This window comes from Tachysurus fulvidraco, chromosome 3 (genome assembly GCF_022655615.1).
Source record: "Tachysurus fulvidraco isolate hzauxx_2018 chromosome 3, HZAU_PFXX_2.0, whole genome shotgun sequence".
Lineage (NCBI taxonomy): Eukaryota > Metazoa > Chordata > Actinopteri > Siluriformes > Bagridae > Tachysurus > Tachysurus fulvidraco.
Window position 1 is genome coordinate 10,099,465 of NC_062520.1, and position 26,163 is coordinate 10,125,627.

General features: G+C 35.4%; 1 protein-coding gene across 3 annotated transcripts in view; it reads right to left on the reverse strand.

The window, feature by feature from the left end:
* The window catches only part of col15a1a (collagen, type XV, alpha 1a), a 72,654-nt gene that overhangs the window by 39,445 nt on the left and 7,046 nt on the right, over window positions 1–26,163 (reverse strand). For all 3 annotated transcript variants that reach the window (XM_047811485.1, XM_047811484.1, XM_027149959.2), the window contains exon 3: window positions 2,885–3,432. In XM_047811485.1, the coding sequence (XP_047667441.1) occupies window positions 2,885–3,432 (548 nt within the window). The remainder of the gene's footprint in view (window positions 1–2,884; window positions 3,433–26,163) is intronic.

Below are 26,163 nucleotides of genomic sequence, written 5' to 3' on the forward strand. Positions count from 1 at the left end.
CATTATTTACGCCATCCTTTCTAACAAATTATTCACAAAGGCACATAAAGTTACAGTATTCTTCTTTCATTTTCATTTTCATTTAATTTATGTCAATTTCTGTCTAACACACAATTCAGTTGCCTGATCTTTGCTTCAGGATAAATACGTTATACAGTCAAATAGGCTGTACATTTTAAGGCAAAGAGCCAAGAGTTTTCAGACCAGTTGTCAGCAGGAGCAGCAGAGCCAACTGACAGTCTGCCATCCATACAGTGAGTCATTCAGAGCCGACTTCCAACTTTCAAAGCAACACTCTCCCACTGCAGTACCGAAATGCTGACATAACATAACACTGCCACGTTGACAGGCCTACCACTAGTCTGCTGTGCTATTGAAAGTTCATACACTGTCTACACATCTGTCAATAATTGATCAATGATCCAACTGCTGAACAGAGTAAATAGCTACCTAGAGACCCTGCACTGCCATGTTAACAATCAATTCCTTTTGAGGTTTATTATGAGTGTAGATTTCTCATTAAATACACATCCTACTGTAGGGATCATTTTTCTTTAATCTATCATAAACAAAAAATAATTACAAATAGGACTCATATCAAAAAGAAACAGTAGTAATATCTATTCGTGTCATTCATGAACACTAACCATACTGTATAGCACGAGGCATATCTGAATGTTACTACATGCTACAGATGTGTATAATGTCACGGTTTTAATGACTGCAGTTTTTCAAAATAGAAAAAATCCTACCAAAAATCTATATAAATCTATACTCAATATTAGAGTTACAAAATACAGAAATATTATATGCCCCAAAAGATGGCTCAATATCCATCAGTATGTATTATGTACTATTTATTTCCAACAGATCCTGATTCCATCCTAAATAAGTGACATGACATAAGATAAATAAGGTATTAAAAGGAAAAATTAATTAGATCAGTAACAAATTTAACCTAAAATAACAAAGAATTGCTTGAAGCAAAACTTGTAAGGTCAAAGATCATGTATGGGGTCATGTAAAAGTCACCTTTCAATGAGTAACTAGTTATTTGAGCTGTTTTTTTATTTGCATGGTATGGTACTTTGAATTCATTTAAATGACTTAATTTGAGTCTCTCAAGTGGCTCAACTTAAAAGTGTTCACCCCATGATTGGGCTAGTACAAATAGATCCTGATGATATCATAGTCATCCCAAGCCAGGTGCCAAGAGAGCAAAATTGGCAATGCTGTCTGTGTGGGTGAGCTGGTATACTCTCTCCCTTGTCAACACTGAGTAATCATGGATGTCTGTGAGCTCTTGCATGTGGAAGAGGTTGGACAGCACTTTCCTCAATGTGTGTTACTTTACCCTGTGAGGAAGCATTAACAACAATTTGAAAAGATGCAGCTGGCTGGATTGATGTCTCCGAGGAAGCTTGTGTTAGCCTTCACTGTCCATAGTTGGTATAGTTGTTGTATAACAGGGCAGAGCTGGTAGGTGGCAAGTGACCAAATTCAAATCCAAGAAGATCAGAATAAGGTTCATTTAAAACCTTTGAAACTTTGAAACATTGGTAGTTAAATGTTCCTTTTTGAAAATCTGTAAGATAAATAAAAGCCAAAATATGGACCAGACCCCACCTACTTGAACTATCCTAAAAAAATTAGCTCTATACGTTGGCTGAATTTGACCCTCTAGCCCTAAAGATACAAAGAAAATAAGAATTGTCCTCAGCAAAGAGGTGATGGAAAGAACTCCTGTTTATCTGAAGAGTTGAGTCCCTGGCTGTCTTCAAATGTCTTCAAGCTCCTTCATCAAGGATTTAAACAAGCACTCACTGCAGTAAATGAAAGATTCCTAACAATCAACCTGTAGACCAGGGGTGTCAAACTCAAATTCACAGTGGGCCAAAATATAAAACTGAGATAAAGTCACGGGCCAAACTGATATGCAATTAACTGATATGTAATTTCCCGAGTCTTTCCCGAGAGGTGTTATTTGTGTAGTAACAGCGTTTAGCTCAGGAGTTATTGACTCGGGAAACTCCAATCTGTGAATATGCGCCAACTTCCCGCTCCTTCAGTTCTCTCCAGCGCTGGAAAGCTGATCCTATATTAACACGTCCTACTTCTTGCCTTATCGTTAGTCTTTCTTCACTTTCTTTCTTTCTTTTTATCCTCCGTGTCAATGCTAAAACCGCTTTTTGCAAATGTCACACATGCGCACTGAATACTCTCTCAGCCGCATATTGACAAGCCCCGCCCCTTTCTGCTCATTGGCTACACGTTTGTTTTGATTTTTGTTTATTATTCGGCCCGACTCAGTTTTCTGAAGCATTTCTCAAAAATCAGAGACCCTGCCTTTAACGACTGTCAACAGAGAATGAGGGGCGCTTGCTGTTCGTGACGACGCATCAATACAGTGGCAAGGCATTCTGGGATTTGTAGTATTAGCGGAGCATGCGGCTAGCCAGCTGTAATGCACATTTGATATGATCTTGTGGGCCAAATATAATTACACCAGAGTTTGACACCCCTGTTGTAGACCATTTGAATCTTGATCTACTTGTACTTGAGGATCTACTGTAACATAAGGATCTATGTGTGAGACCAAAAATATTTTTTTTTAGGTCACTCTTCAAAAAGTTCTTTATGTTGTATGCTCAGGCCCGAAACTGGCATCATTTTAAATTTGCAGAATGTGATCATAACTGTAAAAAACTGCCTGTACAAATGAAGTTGTAAGCAATAAGCAATAAGCATTCACAAGTACATTATTCTATATAAAATACACAGAGCAGGTGCACAAACATATGACCATATGCATACAACTTATTTAATTATACAGACAGAAACTACAAAAACGTTTTGCAAAAGAAAAAAAATGCTTCATACTCACCACAAACCTCTTCAGCCGGGCTCCTCCTGCATTCCCCACAAAGATGCCTGAGCTGGGCTCAAACGTAAGACTCTTCTGACTTCTGCGGAAAGCAACCCTGTGGTGCTCCTCGCAATCCATATAGAGCTTCACCTCATCTCCCTGCACAGTCAGTGTGAATCTGGCCCAGCGGCCTGTCAGGTCCACCATCTTAAAGGAAGCAGCCTCCTGAGTGCGTGTGGCTCCCGGTTCTGTGTAATACAAAACCACATGCTGTGACCCATCCTCTACTGGAGCTAGTGCTACTCCCAAGTGCACTATCTTCTGTGGAGCATCTGTGATGGCAAATAGAACTCCTCCATCCCGAGTGGTGGGTTTAGCAGTGACAATGATAGCAAAGTTGCGGAAGAAGGGGTCAGGAATGAAGGAGCGTGTGAGACGGCCTACGTTGGCATCTGGGCCAAAGCTGTATGCAGGAAAACCCTCAAATCCAGTAATGAAAGAGACGGATGGAGGGAGAGGAACTCCAATGAGCTCCGTCAGATCCAGTTGGCTACTAGATCCTCGCTCTGAGAAAAGAGGATATAAATAAAAAAAATATTAATTTAAAAGCTTTAAGGGACCAACATCATTTGTATATAATTCCAAAAACGAGGTTGGCATTCATGGCTTATCTTACGAATTTTTGCAAATTTCACAAGTTTAGGTATTATCCTTTCACAAAAAAAAGTTATTAACGGAAATTCGTACTTTGTACTTAACTGTCAATAAAATAAGAAATATAAAATACATAAAAAAAAAGAAACTGTGTTATAAAATGATGAACGCAGCATGAATTACTGATGTTACATTGTAGTGCAAAAAGCATTCTTTTTAAGTATTGGGTGTGAATAATGCAGTCTGGTAAGTGTATCATTTTGATTTGAGGCGAAATGAATAAAGAGCCAAATACCCAGCTGTGATTTAGGCCAGAAACTCCTACTGTAAATGTCTTCACCCACATGTGTACAAGGAAACTTTGACTGAAACTTTGGTCTCTGACTCTGGGCCACATTAATCTGTTTCATTTTAGGAAAAGTCCTTTCTACTTTGACCCATTCCTCATTTTACAGTGTTAGCAAAAGCCCACCTCTTTTATCTGACTGGACTCTGTTGTAAAGGTTTGAACTTATTTCAGCTTAATCAGGCAAGATCTAACAAAACCTCGATCCAGTAGTTCACCCCAAACTCCCTTAGTATTCCAACCTTAGACATATGCTCCTTATTAAGGCTGAATTGGATTGTGTGTGGTGGGATCATCTGGATGAGATTATTGATAAGACTGGGGACCTATTAATATGCAAAGTGCTGCTAAGAGAGTCTACTTATAAAACAGCTCTGAACCATCCCATGTAGACATCTTGGGTCATCTCTGAGATAAGTGATGAAATGAAATAAGTGATGCCTTCCTTGCATGAGCCCAAAAAGCAGAATACGCCAATATTTTCATGGATCCTAAAGAAATGGCTTGAGGACAATTATTATGACTGTCCATCATAATGCTCCTTGCATTTGTATGTTTGTTTCTATTTTCTCTTTAACTGGTACATAAGTTCATTTATGTCTTTGACCCTGAAATTCATGTTCACTTTTAGCCATTTTAGTTTAAACTGAGCATACAACTATATTTATAAAATCTCAATGATTTTCTAAACACATGCTTCTTGTTTTGGTTTGGTGAAGGTCTTTACACTACATGGAAAATCTTATTCATGTTGTGGTCCACTGAAAACAGCAGTACAAACAATGAATATCTCATTCATTCATTCATTCATTCATTCATTCATTCATTCACTCACTCACTCACTCACTCACTCACTCACTCACTCACTCACTCACTCACTCACTCATTCACTCATCTTCATTAAACACTTTATCCTGGTCAGTTTCAAGGCTGATCCAGATACAGGACAGATCCTGGGGAGCACTTTTTGCAAGAATAAACACATTTACACAGTCATTCAAGCTTTAGTAGGGTAATTTTGTGTAGCCAATTCACCTAACTCATGCAGAAACAAAACAGGCACTGCAAGAAAATACATAGAAACCCAAGCTCAGGATCAAACCCTAAAGCCATGAGGCGGCACTGCTGCTGGCCAGGAAGACTGGTTGAGCCAAAATTTAGCAAGGAAAAGCTACAGGCTAAAGCACAGGTCTGTGTAACTGTGTATTCTGGACTGAAATTGAAAAGAAATTCCCCTATTCTGACTTCAATCTGCTGCCAGATTGTTATTAAGATGCTTTTAAAGTTTCCAAGCAACTTTGTGGTCTAACATCATTACACATGTTTACATGATGTTCTGTGTTTAATCACACTCTTTGTGTGCAAACATATTTCAATTTGTGGACTGATTAATGACCTACATACTCTTAATATACATTTAAACAACTGCAGAGCTGAGATAGATTACATTACAGGGAGTGGCAGTGAGATCATAACGCACATGTCCTTATTATTCGCATAACCAGTAAAATGTCTAGCTTCATATTCATCAAGCTACAAACTTGATGGCCAACAGCCAAATTCAAACTTCTAACACTGCACCAAAACTCGTGCAAATTGTGTAACCCAGCCTTCAGACAGTGAAGCAACTTAATTATGTAAACCAAGACAGGTGTGTGAGGCATTATCATTTCTTGGCAGGTCATTGATCTGACATGGGACTGACCAGACCTTGATTAGACCTTGATTCCTATGGGTAAAATAGAAAGTTCTTTCCTCATGCAGCTGTGAAAGAGTGAACAATAACTTTATGCCTGCGGAGGTTTTTGTAGGCAAGATATCAAATGGTTGTTGGACAGCAGATTTTCTCCCTTGCCAAGTTCCCAGATAGAACACTGACCTACACGTCTGTTAAAAAAAGCTACACTTGGCTGCAAAATATCATCCTGTTGAAATGATTAAGAAGAATATTAAAGGCAAATGTATGAACAATTTCACAAATTGCAATTATAGTTGAGTGCAAAAATTTGCACCCCTTTACAATTGTTCTAGGTAATAAAAAAAAGTCAAAATAAATTATATGTGGCTGTATCTTTGATCAAAACTGTTTAAAAATATGGTGTAACTCTCATGCACTAGAAAATGGGCAGGAGTTTAACTATAAAATTGTCTATACTATTTGACTAACTATAAAATATAAGGGAATTTTTGCATCCAAAAAAATTCTTTTTCAGAGATCTATAACACCTACAATTCTGATATATTGCCATTTCTACAAAAAATTACATTGTAACAGAAGTAATTAAACTTTTATTAAATGTAATTAATATAAAACCTATTTACATGCTGGAGTAACTGTGTTTTTTTGTTGTCTAACAGATTTCTTTCTGGATTCTAACTTATGATACAGAAGCTAGCAACCATACAAAACCTTTACTCCTAATCATGGCTTTATAGAAATTTCTTTTACTTTAATTTTAAGGTTTTCTTGAATTATTCCAAAAAACTGTCCAGTATGAATACGCATACGTTGGGAACAATCATTCTGTACAAGCAGATTTACGCAATGGAACAAAAAAAAACTTTTCTGATCCAGCTGTAGCCTATTACCTGAATAGGCAAGAGGAGTAGAATGGACAATTGTGGTCTTTAAAATGAATGGTTTTAGTTTACAATTGTTCTGGAAGGAGGAGAAGGCGGGATTATGTAAATATTACAAGCTTAATATAGCTACTAGTGCAGCAAAATAGATAGCAGATCCATGTGTTTATATAGTGCAGTAACTGTTAGATTGCTTTACAACTGTAGACATCCTGAATACAAGGATCAGAATAGCTAAAGTCCTCATTATATAAAATTATATAATAACCTTAGGCTTAAAGTTTTCAAGAGACATGTGGGTGTAATCAAAAATTTACATTTACATACACACAAGCACACCCATAGTTCAAATTCAGCAAAATGTCCTGGGTTTGGTTTAATATGAATAATAATGTGTAGTGATTATCACCTTACTCCAGTCATTCATCATTATTTGAACCTTATACCTTCCATACCATCCCTAGTTTCAGTTTAATGATGGAATGAGTTCTCTACTAAGTGCTATATTATAGGAGTCATTGCCTTTATAATAAATAATATTAGCTGTATAAGTGTATAATTGTACCTATGGTTAACAAGCTGTACATATTCAGCTCATACAGGATTTGGGTTGCTCATTCAATGACTACATTATCGAATCATTCTCTGAATTAAGATGGTGTGTTATATGGAATTCATGGCCAGGGTAATATTTGTGAGCCCTTGTACACCAGTGAAAAGCCACAATGGAAAAACAAACAGTGTGAATTCACATACCAGTGTAGCGTTGAGACGGAATGAAATGAAAGATGGTGTAGTCTGATGGATATATATATATATATATATATATATATATATATATATATATATATATATATATATATATATATATAACTTCAGTGATAACATTTTAGTGTTAGGAGGTAAACTCTCAGGGTGGTCTACATTTTGTGTATGTGTGTGTCTTACAGGTCAGAATTACATAATACATCCATTTAAGAATTATTAAAAACTCTATTGATCTTTTGTATGTGTGTATTTGAATTCTCTGAGTTCTCTAGTTTCCTCCCATGTACCAAAACAAGGCAGCAGGTGGATCTGCTACTTCATATTGTCCCTAGGTGTGAATAAGTTTGTGAATGCATGCGACAAACAGGCTTTTTGTCCAGAGTGTATTCCCACCACTGAAGATGAATGAATGGATCATTTGTATCTGCAAAACAAATAACAGTATGTGTCTGCAGATGCACTACTGATTTCATGCTGAATAAGATGGATACGAGGCACTATGTGGCAAGTAAGAAACCAAGCACTTGCTGCCACAGGAAGTGTGTGACCGAAGTACAAGCCTCAACTATGCTAAACCTCTAATGCTTAAATTGAATCTGTCCCCAAATAAAACTAGAAGAGAAACTTAAAAAGTAAATACTTAAAATGTCATTTTTAAAGAATATGTATATTTATAAAGATGTTTTATTCCAAAAGGTTGCTTAGGTGGTTAATATGTTATATTTTAATTTTAGTAAATACCAGGTGGGTTGTGGATATTTAATATATGTTAAATTACAAGACAAAACAGGTTTTAGATGGTTAAAGAGAATACTAGATGACATAAAATATATTTTTTCCCATGTTTACTTACTGCCTAGGTATAGATACACAGTAGGTCCTGATAAAAACAATCCATTTAATGGCCAATTCAAGTACTATAATCATGGTATACATAGCACTGTGAAATCTTCACATTTACTGGACTTTCTGATACAGTGCCACATCAGTCCCAGGATGAGCTTTGTTGTATACTGTAAGTCTATCTAAATGACAGTTATATAAGCATGCATACAAACCTCACTAAACTTTAATATAATCAAAGGCCCGAACTGTTCTCTAATGTCATATCTTAAACTATAAGCATGTGCATCTGAAAGACCTTTGTCAAGAATGGAGATAGTTTTCCACTATAAATGACATACTACCATAGTCATACAATTGATTAATACACTGAACTTAGTGGTTTTATTGCCAATAAATTTCACTCCACGTTCCAGTTGGCTACAAAAGCGTTCTCTACTTCAGTCTGTTCCTCCTTAGCCTGTTGTTCACTTTGTTGTACACTTATATTACATTCTGACACAAAAAAAACACTGAATGTTTCTGATTAAATTATGAATTATAAACCAAAAATTATTATAATCGGCAAGAGTCTCACACGAGTAGAAAATAATGTCACCCCACGGAAGTACTTCGATTCTGTATATAATGTGTTTAATTAACAAAACTATGACTTGAACACATTAAAAAAAGTCATAAAAAATTACCAATTGCTTTAATACTTTGCAATGTGTAGCAGCTACTCAACATCACTTAACACTTAGAGTATTTTACAAAAGTATGTGGTATTTACTTCATTTTTATCTTAGAAATTAGGGACTTTTTGAGTGCTGTACTTCATGCATTTGTAACCCCAGTGGCTCACATATTGAATACTGATTGTGTACTTTGCTGTTTCAAGAAATACATATATGAGTTTGGGTATGATTTGTTCATTTAGAAGTTGTAAAAGTTAAAAGAAAAATGTGTGATAGCATAACCTTTTCTATCATATATTGTTCTGAATCTTAACCACAATTAACATTGTGGTTAAGATAAGCATAAGCATAAAATCTGGATGTTGCCAAAAGAGAAAACACTGAATTTAATGATTTAATTCTGCATGAGCCATTTTGATAATTGAAATCTGATCAGATGCCCTAACCAAGCACATCTAGCAAGGCTTTAGACATCATTTGGTAGATAGTTTTTACCACTGTGTTAAAATTCCTCCTTATCCTATACATTTTTTTTCAGTAAGCAGTCTGGGCTTAGGTTTATGTAAAATTATATAAAAACATTCATTTGCATGTTTGGGTAAAAAAATCTTTATGGTCTCTTACACCTTGGACTGTCAAAGTTTATTACAATCAGAAAATCCTTCTTTTTGGCTGTTTGCCACAGTGAATTCGGCTGTAGCAACATCTGACCGGATTTCCCAGACTGCTACACACGTAATGAAATGTTTCGGCCACATTCAAAATGCAGCCAGCTCTCCTCTGAACAGCTGTCAAATACAGAAGCCTTTGTAGGTCAGTGAGCCACCATGAGAACTGAACAAGCCTGAAAATTTAGTAACATGATATACTGAAATTTATCTATAAAGCTCCTTAATTTTCCACTTTGTAAATGAACCATAAGTTATTACAGTGAACTCCATCATCCACATGAGTCATCGAGTTTATAAGGAGGAGCTGTGGCTTTTATTGAACAGGGAGTATTTGTGTGAGAGAGTGCTTGAGGGAGAGAGTGAGAGAGAGATGAAGAGTGTGTGAGACAGTCCAAGTGTGTCATCGTCACACACTTGAACACACAGAACTTCTATTTGCCAAATGAGGCAATGTGAAGGAGAGCAATGTCTCATAGTCCATGTCTATGGAGCCAGTGGCTGTCCTAGTAAAGTAATGGGATGTCTGGGTAAAAGGGGACTGTATGTTTTACTTTATTCCTGTGTCAGAAAGGGATTAAATCCAACAAAGGCTGTGCTCCTGTTTTAGCTCCTGCTGAAAGTTTAATATTATCACTGTGTCACCTGTGAAGTACTACTGCAAAGGATATTGGGAAAAAGAAGTGCTGGTTAGTTTAAAACAGTTCCTGTTGTCAATAATTTAAATTATGAATGTCTGTGTGTCTGTTTGATTATGTAACAGAAAGATCTGTCTGAAACATAAACACATGGGGTCAAGAGGTTTATTAACAGCGTTACCCATGAGGCTTTAGGGTGCAGGTCTTTTAAAGGAAGCATGCATTGTACAATTCTGACAAATACGTGCATTCTGTTAAGGGCTAGCAGAGTGACTGCAGAGAATAAAGAAACAAAAAACAGAGAAGCCTAGCCTGAAGTAAATTCTTAACCATGGGTTGAATCTGTCATGGGAAAAGAGCAAAGACATTTATTCTCACACTGAAAATGGAGCTTAACTCCAAAGAGCAATCTGCAAGACTTTCAACAATGTTGTGTGTTCCCTTCTCAGGGTGAGGTCTCATGAAATCAGACTGACTCAAACATTGTGAAGACCAATACAAAACTCTAAATTATCTCCTTACCACACACTTATGATTTGTAAACAGCTCACTGGTGATAGGTTACAGCATTTTATTAAAAAGAACAGATTTTATCATGTATGCCAGAAAAGAGAAATAGCATCCAATGTAGGTCAGACTAAGGATGCACACAGCTGGTACTGAGAGCTAACCATGAGAAGCACATAAGTGTTTGTCAATCTTTCATGGATGAAATGTAGTCTTTTAACGACAGCACCTGATTCATCATGCACTGTTACGCTATGCTAGATCAGTGAAAGGAGTGTACAGTGCAGTGGCGTGCCCTTTCACCAAAAACTACCCGTCCTTAGTGTATTGCGATGTGTCCTGGTTTGTGTTATAAAGTGACCTTAGTTTCAGGACATTGAGAAATGCAGCCCAATCAGGGTCAATGATGTCTGACTTAGATGTTTTTAGTTAAACAGCTGGCTAATTATAAGCCACCCACTGAAAATCCAGAGAGAAACAATTAACCATTCACTTCCACTTCCTGTCTACATCTGGTAAAATCTTGGCAAAATATCTGTCCCAACCCCACTGATAGACTTTGGTCTAAAACAAAAAGCATGTTATAAATAATACATCAAAGTCAATGTTTATTTCCAAAATGACACATGTAATGTCATGGCACACTTGCATTTCTGGATTAGCTTTAAAATATTGTGTGTTTTCAAATGACCCTACTAGCTTTCCTTCATTGCCCTGGGAAGCTCAATGGTTTATATAGATATACAGTAGGAAAAGTCACAAATTCTCACAAAGACTCTTTAACTAATAAGTGGGTAAATGTTAAAGTTGAAGTTTAAAACATAAACTATTAGATTTATTTGAGAGTGTGAACATAAACGTACAAGAAATATTCAGAAAAGAAAAATAATTACATTTAATTTAGTTAATCATGGTGTTCCTTTCACAAATGAACCCATGAACATGGGAAAATATCTAAGACTAAGGCTATTTTAACATCTATCATTTTAGCTAGGTTAGCTGGCATGATAACTATGACAATACAAACTAGCTGAATTCTCATAGCTAGCTGTGAAAATACACAATACTACTTTGTTCAATATACAGGGTAAAATGCTATAGATAGATTATGTAATAGATTATTAATTTTTAATATATAATAAAATGTTGGATAACAGGCCTCATTCTTGCTGCTACATATGTCAAGAGTAATTTTAGGAGCTTTCAACTCCTTGAAGCTGTCACATACTAAAAGGTCACCTTACCTGCTGACCTTATCTTGTATAAGTTTTCAGAGGAATGTAGTCATGTAATGTTAAATGTCGAAAGTAGGCATTTTTCTTTTGAAATGTAAAGTAAAAGTAAATATCAGATATATTAAGTGAAAGACTTAAATAGTAACTGTATGTTATTACTTTCAGTTCTGGTTATATAATATTTACAACATAAAGTATATTACAGTACATATTGCAAACAAATTGGTTGCACACGGTGTTCAGTTGGTTGGGAAGCCATACACACATAAAATATTAAATTCAAGAGTTCACTTTGAATCTCCATTAAGTTTATGTGCAAGTTATGATTATGCTTACATGCACATCTGAAAACACACTCAGTGCTTTCATTTAAAACACACTCAATCCCTGACAAGCTTGCAGGCCAGCATTTCTGTGGTTTTATACCTTTTTCAAGTTACTCTTTTTACCATGCGAAAGCTCAATGAAGCCTCAGTTTTTGGATATAAAATTATCCATGATTTTCATGTATTTTCATTATGGAAGTCAGAGTAGGCAAGGTAAGGGTTTTTTCAAAAATGTACTTAAGTCAAAAGAAAACATTTTCTTTTTTTCTTTTTTTTTTTTACATAGCATTCATAAAGCTTCTTACACAGAAAAAACATATAATTAATCTGTCATTTAAACATCTTAGATATAGTTCGTTAAAATTTTATGTTTGCATAGTTAAGTAATCAAAAATAAGCAATTATCTAATATCACATTTGATTAATGTTTTAAAGATGATCTTTTTAAAACTTTCAGATGGTCTACTTAAATATTGCGTGTTATGCCTATGTATGTACTTGCTGGAGGAAAAAACAAAACAAACAAACAAAAAAAAAAAAACAATGTAAAGTTCTAGTTATACATCTGCTAAGCCCTGTTCCAACACAAATTCAGTCCTCTCTCTAAACTTCTTTATAACATAAGTAAACTCTAGTGTACAGCTTTGCAGTCATTCTAATTAATCCGTATAGGCTGTAAAGGTATCTGTTGATCCTCAAAAGGCAATCTCATCCATTCTTTAATAAGCATCTGTCAGTTGTTTAAACAACAAGTAAAGATTAGCAGATTACAGATTACAGAGCACAGGATAGTTGGAGAGAGAAGAGGCACGCTTCGATACTACCCCTCAGTTTGTACACACACTAGTGTGAAACCACAAGAGGAAATGGCGTGAGCATGTGTGTACACACTCTGTATTGTGATGCAGTAACCTCACAATCAGCAGTAGAATTTGCGACTGGAAACCTTTGAAATGCTGTAGTCCTAACTCACATCCTCCCTTCTCTCATTATCTAACTTCTGTAAAGCTTGAGAAGAATGCTTGCAGAAAACAGCATGTACTACATGGGTGGCGGACTGAGAAAACTCTTTTATTCCTGGGAAAGCTTTTTTATTTTTTTATTCTGAAAACTCCAATAACTACATTCTTGTGCTGAAGTATGATTATCTTGCATGCTTACACAAAAAAGCGAAAAAAAAGAAAATTTAGATTCAACTCCAATTTCAGCAAAGGAGCATTGTACAGTAGAACTAGAACAGCATATGATTCATCCATTTCGTTATTTACTTAATTATTACTTAGCTAGCAAGGTTTTACATACTGTACCTTTAGGTAGACTGACTGTTTTTACCACAATGTTTGTTACCACACCTGGCTTCTTACCCAATATGATCTTTCTATGATGATAAATATAAGGTAAGAAAGGTAATGAAAATATTCACGTTTTTTTTTGTTGAATATATGTAAAGTTCTTAAAGTTGATGTGTTTTGACCCATACAAGAATTTTTGCCACAGCAACAAAAAAAAGTACATGTACCACAAAGATAAGAGAAGTATTATGCTGTAGTTAAAGTTAAACCAACCCTAAAAGAATGCTTAAACCCTAAACTAAGAAACAAATCCTATAACCATATAGAAGATTTAACACTTCAAATAATGCAACATTAATGTGTGACACATGGGGCATTTTTATTACTTCCTTTTTGAATAATCGAAACGGTGAGCTTGACTGAGAGAATTTAACAAGCCATTGGCTTTGGGCCAAAAATCTATGAAAAGATCACCGCAGAACTAAGAACTAAGAAAGATACAACCTCAGTATTAAAAGGAAGACTGTTTATTTAGCTACTTATTCATCATAAAGAATATTACAGGAACAAGAATGTTAAAGGAAATACCACAAAAAATTCTTTGAACCTTTTCACATGACTTTATTTGTGAAGCATGAGAAAAGTAGAACAGTTTGGCTACCTGTAGGTAAAAAAATAAAGCTTGCCATAATGTTTCTCATTGTTTACATGAATATTAAATCATTTCAGTTCCTCCTGATAAATTACACCTGGCAAAAAGAAACTATAAAATGGTACTATTATATTAACTGGCTACTGTTATATAGGTAGAAAGTATTGCAGCAAAACAATGCAGGTTTTGTGGGGTTAGACGTAGCGCATTATCTTGCATGAGGTGGTGCTGAGTGAAGGTTGTTACGGGGCTTGTTAATGCACATCTGTGTCTACTTATATTATAAGCTCCTGACCTAATTCATTTGACCTGAGTCAGGTCTGTTACAGTTGAAAAGTGAGGTCATAACCCACATTAGCCAATGACGCCAGTGAAAGTAGCTTGGCTTCTTTATGTTTAAAGGGGAGACTAATGAAATTAATTAATAACCTACTAATCCTAATGCTGCGGAGATAAACCGAGCTTAATGTGGAGCTTCATAAAGTCTTTACATTTTAGCATTTTCAAACATTCATTCATTCATTCATTTTCTACCGCTTATCCGAAATACCTCGGGTCACGGGTAGCCTGTGCCTATCTCAGGTGTCATCGGGCATCAAGGCAGGATACACACCGGACGGAGTAATTTTCGAACAGTCTGAGTTAAATGAGCTTTAAGTGCATTTAATAGGAAGCGGATAAAATTAGTAATAAAGTATAGCGAACAGCTAAAAACAGCACAAAAGATACTAATGAGTATGTGTTTTTCACAAGGGTAAGTTGTGCATGCTGCTGCAAAGTCATCTTGGAGACCATGTGTAGTCAAGGTATTAGTATGCAGCCACATCATACCCCATCTTAACAATTCCATCACATGTAAACATATTACACTTCTACATATACAATACAATCTTGTGTCGTGTGCATGTGTCACGTTTCTAAAATGAAGCATCGCAGCCAAACCCAGGATAGAACTTAACACAATTATTGACACGAGACACGTAAACTCATGAACATGTACAACAAGAACGCGACGCATAACAATGACGACCAAAGACAGATACAGAGCAGGTATAAATAATGTTGCTAATGTCATTAGGCATAACAGGCAACAGGTGGAAATAGACACGTGATCTCAAAACCAGAATCCCTGCCAGCACCTCGTCTAGTGGCCTGACAGAGAATTGTTCCTGAGAGCATGCTGTGTATCTACAATTTGTATATGTCATTCCTAAGAAGTACAAGATGCCTCTGCAGTATTACATACACCATTAGTGTCATTCCAAGCAGGCAGGCAGGCAGGCATGTTTCAGGGGTATAATTATGCGGAGGATAAAAATATATTGATATACATAAGCCAAGGTCGATTAACTTTCCTTGTATTGAAATACCAACTAAACTCCCTATTACAACAACTGACAGCATAGTACAACAGATACATGCTAATCACCCAGCTAGCTATGTTCTGTGCTTTCCAGGAACTGTCAGATAAGTAATTTACAAATGTCCTCGTCTTTCAATGCTCTAAATGGTTATGGTGGCTGTGAGCATGTAACAACAACAATCTAAGGCAAAAGGAACACAACACACACACACACACACACACACACACACACACACACACACACACACACACACACACACACACACACACACACACAAAACACGTTACCCAAAACACACCTTACTATCCTTTGGCTTTCCAGTTACATAATGAATACTGTAGGTTATTATTATTGTAAAGTAAGAATTCAACTGGAACTCTTTGGGCTCTTTTAGTTTTCAAAACTGTTCAAAACTTAGATATTCTTAGAGTTTCCTACAGACTCACACACACTCACACAAAATAGGGAGTGAAAGAAAAGCTCTTCCTCAGCACATTCTTGTGTCTCATCCAGAAATCTTAGGAAACATGGCTGGTTCATCTTTATAGCCACTGTATTCCAAAGGTAAAGATCTTCATTATTTTTTTGGAATTGTAGTAATTATTAAGATGTAGTAATTAAGAGATTACTAGTCATTCATTCTGTGAACATATATGTGTCTTATAAAATACATGATACAAATGAATTCATTCATGAGCAAATAACAAACTTCACTACAGTGAGGTTTTATGTCATAACCTGGATTATGGGTCAAAATGTGTCTTCATAAAATAGGCCGAAAGTTTAAATGATGGAAAATCTGAAGTAATATGCCAATAATGTCTTGGGTTTTGATTGCACACTTGAGGATTTATAATGTATCATGGTATATTAGAGCCTGAGACATGAAATTCTGTGACACCGTAGCGTTGTATTGTACACATTACATGATAAGCTATACTTTCACAACTACTCTGTTTGATTAGAGAGTGTATGAGTATTTTATGAAGTATTTCAATGATTGCTTTCAGGAAGTTCTCACAAAACTACACATTATGGCTTAAATAACATACAATACATCAGCATATTCCAGAGTTCACTGAGGAGTTGAGATGGCCTAAAACTATGAGTGAAGATGTAAATGAGAGACACGCAAAAAAAACAAAAGAAAAAAAAAAAACACATTATTATGATGATGATATGAAGACGTACGTATATTAGTCAAAAGAAAATTGCCATTAAAAGAATGCCAAATATTGCACAGGGAAGGCTGATCTTTCACCGTTTGTCTAGAGAAAAGAAAATAAATAAAACTTTTTATATGTGTGAGTTTGGTGCCAAGAACTAGAGGTCTATAGGGCAGAACAGAGCAATGTGCTGTCAGAAAGAGAGAGGGAGAGAGAGAGAGAGAGAGAGAGAGAGAGAGAGAGAGAGAGAGAGAGAGAGAGAGAGAGAGAGAGAGAGAGAGAGAGAGAGAGAGATTTTGGGAATTTTCTAGTTTTTCTAGACAACACTGTACTACCCTTCCACTTTTTGCATGCACTTTAAACATGTAACACACTGCTGACCTTCTTCAGTCTATGCAGTGCTCATGCGTCCTCTATGTATAAACCGTTGTAACATTACGAACAAACATTCATAGTATAACGTGCAGTTCTATTTATAACTAATATAAATACACTTGAATTCCCAATAGAGCTAACCTGTTGGATTGGTGCCCAGACTTTTCTTTTGCTTAAAACATTAGATAACATGAAAGTGTGCATCATACTCCATGTATTAAGTATTTTCATAGGAACAGCACTACTGAAGTCATCCAAATTAAATAATTCTCTTTTAGGAATGATCTGGTAAACTACTCAATTCCTTACACTTCTTTAACACAAGCACTCGGTTATCAGACTTTTTTGCAGACACGAAGCCCATTTACTGTAAAATAAATCTCACAGACCTCTCTGAACATGCTCTATTCAAATGTTCTTGTTTTTTAAATACGTAATAATATTTTGACAACCACTGAGGATTTTATTGCTGAAACCTCCTTTGAAAGTTCACATTAGTTCCAAACTGACATTATTTACAGGCTACATTTGTGTTATATAAGTCTGGATTAAAGCCATTCAGTTTAAGTCACCAGTGAAAGACACTAATGACTGTATAGTGGGTTGGGATATTTAGTACTGTAGCAAAAGACCCATAACTTAAAACATAACATGTTAATTTTTAAGTACATACTATGGGAAAATTTCATTGTTAACTGTAAATGAGGCAATTAATATATTATATATGTAAACTACATATATATGTAAAATATATATGTAAACATTCGCTTACATCTGTGTTTGAGCAGCTGTAAAGCCGTATACCTAAACAAATGGTAACACACATTGCTGGCAACCTTAGTTCATTGCCTCCAGAATGTAATCTTTCAGCTGCAGGACTTTCAGCTTGAGTGTGAAGCTTTTTAAACAATGTTTGGATTAAGAGTTGACTTGATGATGAGATTTTAAGGTTTGCTGTGAATTTGGGAATTCTTCCAAATTTTAGAGCAGAGAGGCAAGGCATCAGGTTGGGTAAAGAGCAAATTATTAAAAATAATCTTCAATAATCTAAATAAAATCAGTTTAACCGTTTTTTTTAAGTTAAGAATTGTTTCTCAAATGGTTCCCGTGCTCATAAATATTCCGTAGATGTTCTTTCTAGTTTGGGAACCACAGTTCCTCAGTGTTCCACAAATGTTTCCTTAGTTAACCTCCTACGACATACGTGGACATCACTGCATCTAAAATGCAAGGCCAAACAAAAGCTCGGGTCTTAGGAGGTTAATCATTGTCAATGTCAGATATGCCTATGGTTTCTTGTGTTTCAATGTTTCTCAGATGTTTTACCTGAGGCGCTCAGGACTGTCTTTCAAATATTCTTAAGGTTCATCTGTTCCTCAGATGATCTTATAACACAGCGCTGCTCCTCAAATGTTACAGTAACTTTGCAATGTTCCTGAGTTGCTGTGGAAAAGAAATGTTTCACAGATGTTCTAACACTTCCTCAAATGTTTCAGTTGTTCATCAATGCTCTTGACACAATGAAAAAATGACACAATGAAATCTGTAACAGCTTTGTAATTAATGTTATCTTTCAACTGGAACCATCTCATCAGCTTTTTCTTTTCCAAAAGAGAAACCAGTTTCCGGTAAATGGTTCAGACTAAAACTCATTAGCTGACTATTTTCCAGCTTGTGCTTTAGAAAAATGCCTGAGGAAAATGTGTAATACTGAGCACTCTGAGTGAAACCAGCTGTCCTTTACATTACACTGCAGTATTTCAGAGTTGTGACATTCCTCCACACTTTGAGTTTGCTGAATCGTTAGGAACTTCATGCTTAACTAAGTGTGATCTCTGCCAGGACATTATGATTCTAATATGTCATGACCTCAAAAACAGCAATTAATACCGGTAACGGAATAGAAAACCATGACCCTAGTTCTTAGACATATTGTGAAAAAAAGCAGTTTTGTTACAAGGAAAATGAACACAGAGCTCAGCAAAAAACCCTGTCATTACTAATTTTTATTGTGTTTTATCATTTGTGACACAATAAAAATGGTAAATGTGGTTTTAATAAGGAAGCTTTTTGGAAGGTGTGTGTTGTGTCAAGAGAACTAGATGCCTGTCAGTATGATAATTACACAGCCCTGCTCTCTGATATATCAAAGCCTGGCAAGTTACCACAATTCTGCTAAAACATGACACAGTTCTTGCAAATCAGCAAACAGTCACACAATACTTTATACAATAAAATATCTGATATTTGTTTTCTTTCATAGAGAAATCCTGGATTAAATTCTCGTTTGAATGTATCTCAACCAGCATTTGATATTCTGGCTCAACAAAAAGTAAAAAAAAAAAAAAAAAAAAAAAAAAAATTTTTTTGTTTGTTTTTTGGCTGTTTACCTGAATTTAACCAAAGGAACATCTGATGTGTTTCCCCAGAACACCACACAAATCTGTTCATTTATTTAAAGCATCTAATATAAATATAGGTTATAAATATATAGGTTTTGTCACTTAAACTAAAAGTGGATTACAAACTACCACTTCAGGAAAGAGAGGGACATGGAAAATTGTACATTAGGTCAGCATTTGAAAGGTAAAAGAAAACTTTCATAAATCATAAATCACCATCATAATAATACAGAATCAGATGTCTTTGCAAATCTTCTTGATATTGGCTAAAAAAATTACCTGTCCTGCAATACTTACTGAGTAATCTCATTGTTCTGTGTCAAAAATCTTTGTAAGTCCCAAGTCAATTTGCACACACACACACACACACACACACACACACACACACACACACACACACACACACACACACACACACACACACCGTAAAGGCTATCTAAGTCATCTGTCACCCATATGTTATGCAGAGCTCTTTGAATTCATTAGCACTTTGTAAAGCCCTCCAATTGAACCTACACACTCTTTATCCATCACTTTACACTATTAAGTCGCATGCAATGCAGGAAGTGCAAGAAACCTACCAGCAACAGACAAGTTCACAGCTGGCCACAGTTCTCATAAATCTACATGTTGAGCATTTGAATGTTGAATATGTCAGTACCTGTAGATCTTTGATCTTGAACATGAGCATAAGTTGTGAAATCCTGCTCATAAATCTGCAAATAAAACTGGCTACGTCTCCCGTGCTCAGCCTGCATTATAAGATGGTACTGTACTAAAGCCCATATAGTGTGTTATAATTCTCCCCATACTCTAGAAATACATGCACATAAATGGCTGATAGTTTAAAAAGAACTTACTTATGGGAGGAAGTAGAAGGAGGAAGTAGCATATTTGGCGATAGACTACATACTGTACGGTATAGTTAGACATCTGCTACTAATATCAGTCATCACATGTTTAACTTGTGACACAAAATTTAATTAAATCCTTCAGTAATATGAATTGCATTAAAAAACCTGTTATTCAGACATAACAACAGGGTTTTTTTTTTTTTCATTAAGAGGGTCAGTGTAGACCCTTTGGATTGAGAATGTACAAGAAAAGGATGAGCCTGAATCTGAATGCATAATAGATTGGATAAACTCCAGACCAATTACTTATCCTCCTCTTCAGATCCGCTTTTCTGATTTCTTTTGCTCATTAAAACAATCCATCTCACCCATGTTTCCTCCCTTCTCATTACCCTTTCTTATTAACTTTGTCCCTTCATCTGTCTTCCTCATTTTTATCCATTCATTTAGTCCAGATTCTTTCCCTTTCCTTGCACTTTCACTCAGCCAAAAACACCTACACCACCACGCTGAATGAAAAACACTGGTTATACGTTACTTTCAGGCCTTAAATCTAATATAAATTTCCAATGAATGTAAATGATGTATGGTACTTTGCAAGTTAACCACATGATGACAGACACATTCATGCTCCCACTATCTTGTATAAGTAAATGGCCCATCCAATTGATACAAATGGCTTTTTGTGGAACAAATCAAAACAAGTGAAAACGAAACACAATGCTGCTGAATAGAATTCAAAAGTAACAAGAACTTGTTTATTAATGAATTATCTAGCCAAATCCTCCACAGGGCATTTTATTTCCAGTAAGTCAGCATATTAATTCATATTTGATCTACTAAAAAAAAGGCTCTGGATTTGGGATTAGACATCAAAGTTAAACAACCACAAAAACCACAAACACTTACTGCATTCGAAACCAAACAGAGCTAATCCAAAACCATGGAACTGAAGCTATCTATGCCTTGCTTTATGCCTTGTTCCGTTTGATTTAAAACAGTGAATCAGCTGGGTGTCAAAGCTTCTGCTCACTGCTCTGACACAAACCGACTGCTGAAAAGGGAGCTGAGCATTCTACTCATTGTTCCTGGCAGGATAATGTATCAGTTGGACAAAGCTAACCACCAAATATAGAACAAACCCTCCTTTTAAGGTTCAAGATACAGAACTGTATTAACTGGAATAATGAAACTATAAACACTCTCGGGTGATCATGGCTTTTTTTTTTTTATCTCAGTTGCATTTGCACTTTCTGGATAAGCAAGAATACTAGTTTTTAAAGAATATTTTTGGGGGAAAAAACTGTTGCCTTTCCTCTTTTTAATTGTTTTAATTTTATTTTATATACATTTTTAAATAATTGTAAAAGTTTTTAAATTCTTTGTTTTATTGTTGTGATTATTGTTTTTATGATTATTTTACTTTCTTTTATGTAAAGCACTTTGAATTACCATTGTGTATGAAATGTGCTGTATAAATATAATTGCCTTGCCTTTAGGTATTACAGTAGATACAGAACTGTATTAACTACATTCATTCACTTTACTTTATCCTGGTCAAGGTCATGGAGGATGGGTGAAAGTTGGGGATAAACACACACACACACACACACACACACACACACACACACACACACACACACACACACACACACACACACACACACACACACACACACAAACACACACACACATACATTTATAACTATTGCAAGGTTAGAGTAGCTAATCTACCTAGTACCATGTTTTTGGGAGGTGGTAGGAAACCAGAGAACCCGTAAGAAACCCATACTGACAAAGGAAGAATAAGCAGACAGTATCTCAAAATCAGGATCAAACTAGGGAGCTGACAACTGCTATGAAAATCTCATATTATATCACACATATAGAGGATTGAACATCTCATTTTATTAATTATTAGTTGTATATATTAGTGATGAATTTTTGAAAAGTATTGGGATCAGATTCTATCTAGACACCTTGCTGTCACCTAAAATGAAATTTCAACCTGATATCTATCCATAGCATATTTAATGTAATTCCCACCAGAATTTCAATATATTTACTATACTGTATTGTTAACTAAACCAGTGTACTCTAAGCTCAGTAAGGTTTTTAATAAAGCTAAAGCTGTTTTAGTATATAGTACAAGAAATTAGTAAACAAATCACAAAATCAATATAATTCCTCCTTTCAGAGACAGGATGAGTTTCAGTCTCTTCAGCCAAATTCACCTGTAGGCATTGTTCCTACATTTACTCATCCTTTTAAAGCTGTGCAGTCACGTAGCTGGTTAGACTGAATTGAGAGCCTGCGGATGCTATTGCTCACTATAACCTTCAGAAGTTTGCTGGAAATAAAACTTCACTGTTAAAACAGCATTTTACAGCTACATGCTGACTGTTCTAAAGAGTTTCCAGTGGGTTATTTTTCCGTGGCTTTCATGTACGTCAGTAGGAAATGGAATCACGGTCAGTTAAGACCTGCCTGAAATTGCTTATATCCCTAGCAATTTAACTCATTTAAACATAAAATGTATTATTTTAAAGCAAATTGGTGTATTAACATGGGAAATGTATAATGTTTGTCATTCCTCTCTATATTGAAAACAGTACATTGCTGACTAAAAATGGCTGATGATTTTAGTTTGAAATATTCTGAAATATTACAATATTCTTTGTATTATTGTTATAAAATAATCATGCAAACTAACTGAAATAATATTAAAAGTCCCCATACTTTGAATAATATTTCAGAACCTTCACTCAGGTCCTCACTAAATTAAAAAAAATAATAATATATATATATATATATTGGAATGTAGGATATATAGACATAAACATATACAGATTTTAAGACTAGAATGCACATTATAAACACCTTCTCAACACACTTTGTACTGTTTGATTTTCTAGTATACACTTGTTGAGGAGCAATAAAAATTACTATGACTATCCAGTGTTACCCAAAAGAGATTGGGTTTCCTTTTGAGTCAACTACATTCCCTCACTTGGCTTTTATTAAGTGATTTTAACTTTGTTAGCATCATGAAATTTTACCTAAAAAAGTTAATTAAAGTTAATTTATCAAGTTAATTTGTCACTCAGTCTTATCTAATGAAACTGATTTGTTCTCCAAATACAGAGTTGGCATTAAGAGTAATTAGTACTAGTGTTGTGTGGTAGAACATTAGGTATTACGCAATTATGTTTTAAAGGCATTTCAGGCATTTTTTTTGAAGCATGGTAATGGTGCATCATTAAAATAAGGAGTAATTGTAAAAAAAAAAACAAAAAAAAACAAAAACAAGTAACTATTTTTTGGCTGGAAACAACTCTTCATAAATGTTCTTTCACAAGCCATTTTAATGTCTGCTGAGAAACTACATAAATACTTAAGCCTTAATCATGACTTTAGGACTTGGCTAATGTCTGTGATATTTCATGAGCTAGAAACTAAAACACCAGAAATGAGTCAATACTGATTTAACTTTAACTGATTAGCTGCTAGAGCAAACTATTTCAGTAGGAACTTTAAAGACAGACTGATTAATAAACTTGTTAAACATAGGACAATATTAAAAGTAAAGAAATATTAGCAGTTGCTATCTTAATAGATAGTTAGATCTTTATCTGTGGAATAAATGTGATTGAGAGAATTTTCCCACGAGGCCACGGCATCAAAATTGGATCAAAATGCACATGCCATCTATCTATCTATCTATCTATCTATCTATCTATCTATCTATCTATCTATCTATCTATCTATCTATCTATCTATCTATCTATCTATCTATCTATCTATCTATCTATCTATCTATCTATCTATCTTTTGGCACAAGTTATTACCATTGTTAAAACTCACATTATTATCAGAAAAAAAAATAGTATGTTTAGTGAAAATCAAACAGTATATGATTGATAAACGCCTCATTATATACTGCTTATTATTACTTTTTTTAAAATGGTCATTGTCACAGTGGATATTACTTTAGCTAATTGACTTCTGATTTTGAAGTCGTTTAAAATGTATGTGTGGTTTAAATCACTGTGAGCCTGAAGTCAAAGAGTAAACCAAAAAGCTGGAACCTGAATACAGATATTAGTGTGCAATAAAATCACAGCTACGGTCTGTATAATGCTCTGATGCTTTATATGCATTAATACACTTCTTCTTTCGGTTTTTCCTTTCAGGGGTTGCCACAGCGAATCATCTCTCTCCACCTATTCCTATCTTCTGCATCCCCAACACTTGCACCCACTAGCTTCAAATCCTCATTAATTACATCCATATACCTCCTCTTTGGCCTTCCTCTTTGCCTCCTGCCTGGCAGCTCCATGTCCAACATTCTCCTACCAATATACTCACTCTCCCTCCTCTGAACATGTCCAAACCATCTTAATCTGGCCTCCCTAACTTTGTCCCCAAACGTCCAACATGAGCTGTCCCTCTGATGTACTCGTTCCTAATCCTGTCCAATCTTGTCACTCCCAAAGTTACCTCTAGCTCATATGCATTAATACACTAATATGCATTATTCGCATATGGCACTCTGAGATGGCATCTCATTGGCACAGATTGCTGTAAACAAATAATATACAGAGATGTGTTTCATATATCCATGTGTGTTTTCTGATAGAGGAGACAGGGATGTTTTTTTTTACGACAACTGATAAACTAACACCTCAATTATGGACTTAATGATGTATTTAGAAAATGTTTTTAACAGCTTTTGCCATTTGACTGAATGACTCTACATGACTGAAGAGATTGCAGGTGTGGTTTGTTTCTATACTTATATAAAGCTGCATTGAGACAATGCCCATTGTTAAAGGTGCTATACAAATAAACTGTACAATTGAAAATTGGATCTATGTAACTTGCTCCAAACATGGTTTACGTTATATTTGTTTAAACCACTGCATGAAATCACTGGTTGTATTAAAGTTGCATATGTTCACATTATAATATAACATACAACCAGGTGTTCTCTAATTACAAGTGAAGTAAACCGATTATTACACAAATTGGAAGATAAAAAGCAGTCATTTCTGTAATGAAAAATGTATATAATTGTAACAAAAGATATAATTGTAACAAAAGTGACATGATGTCTTATTGTCAGGACTCAGCCCCGACTTTGGCCACGTGCATCTGTTTACGTTCCTCGTCACGTGTCTGCCCCGCCTTCGTCTGCTCCTCCCTGTCTTCACACCTGTTTCCCATTGTCATTACCCTGTTTATTTAACTGTGCCGCGTTGCCTTGTGCAGCGCGGAATCTACTGTTGTCTTGTTCTGTCTTCAGTCTGTGTCATGTTTCCTTTGTTATTAAACCCTGTTTATTTGGCTATCCTGTGTTTGGGTCCGTTTTTATCCCCCGTTCATGACAATTATAAGCTGGTGCAGTAAAACTAACACCCTTCAGACAGTTTTCCAGATACTGATGAAAACGTGAAGCTTAGCCTTACAATATTGCAGTATAGATCAGGTGGTTCATCATAACAAACCCTTTAAGAAATGAAGTCCCAATCCATCTGCTCCCACCATTTCCTCTTCCTCACTGTTATTAACAGCACCCTATACTTCATCCACTGTAATTTCTTTCATGTTCACTCAGCAAACATCAGAGGAAACTTTACTGCCTTTAGTGTATAACGTTGTGTAGATTCAGCGTAGGTGGCCTAAGGTCATATCCTGTTTCTGTGCCTATCTGAAAATATGCACACCTGCTGGAAGTCCCCCTATTGTGTAGGATGAACTAAAACATTCCAAATAGTCACTCTATCCAGACTAGATAAAAAAAAAACAACCAACAAATAAACATGTCTACATGTACTAAACAACTATACAAAATATTTCACTTTCATTCTCCTTAACCATTAATTACTTCTGATATCTAAGGTTCTTATGTACTTTTTAAAAACGTACACAGCCTCCAATTTAAACACTG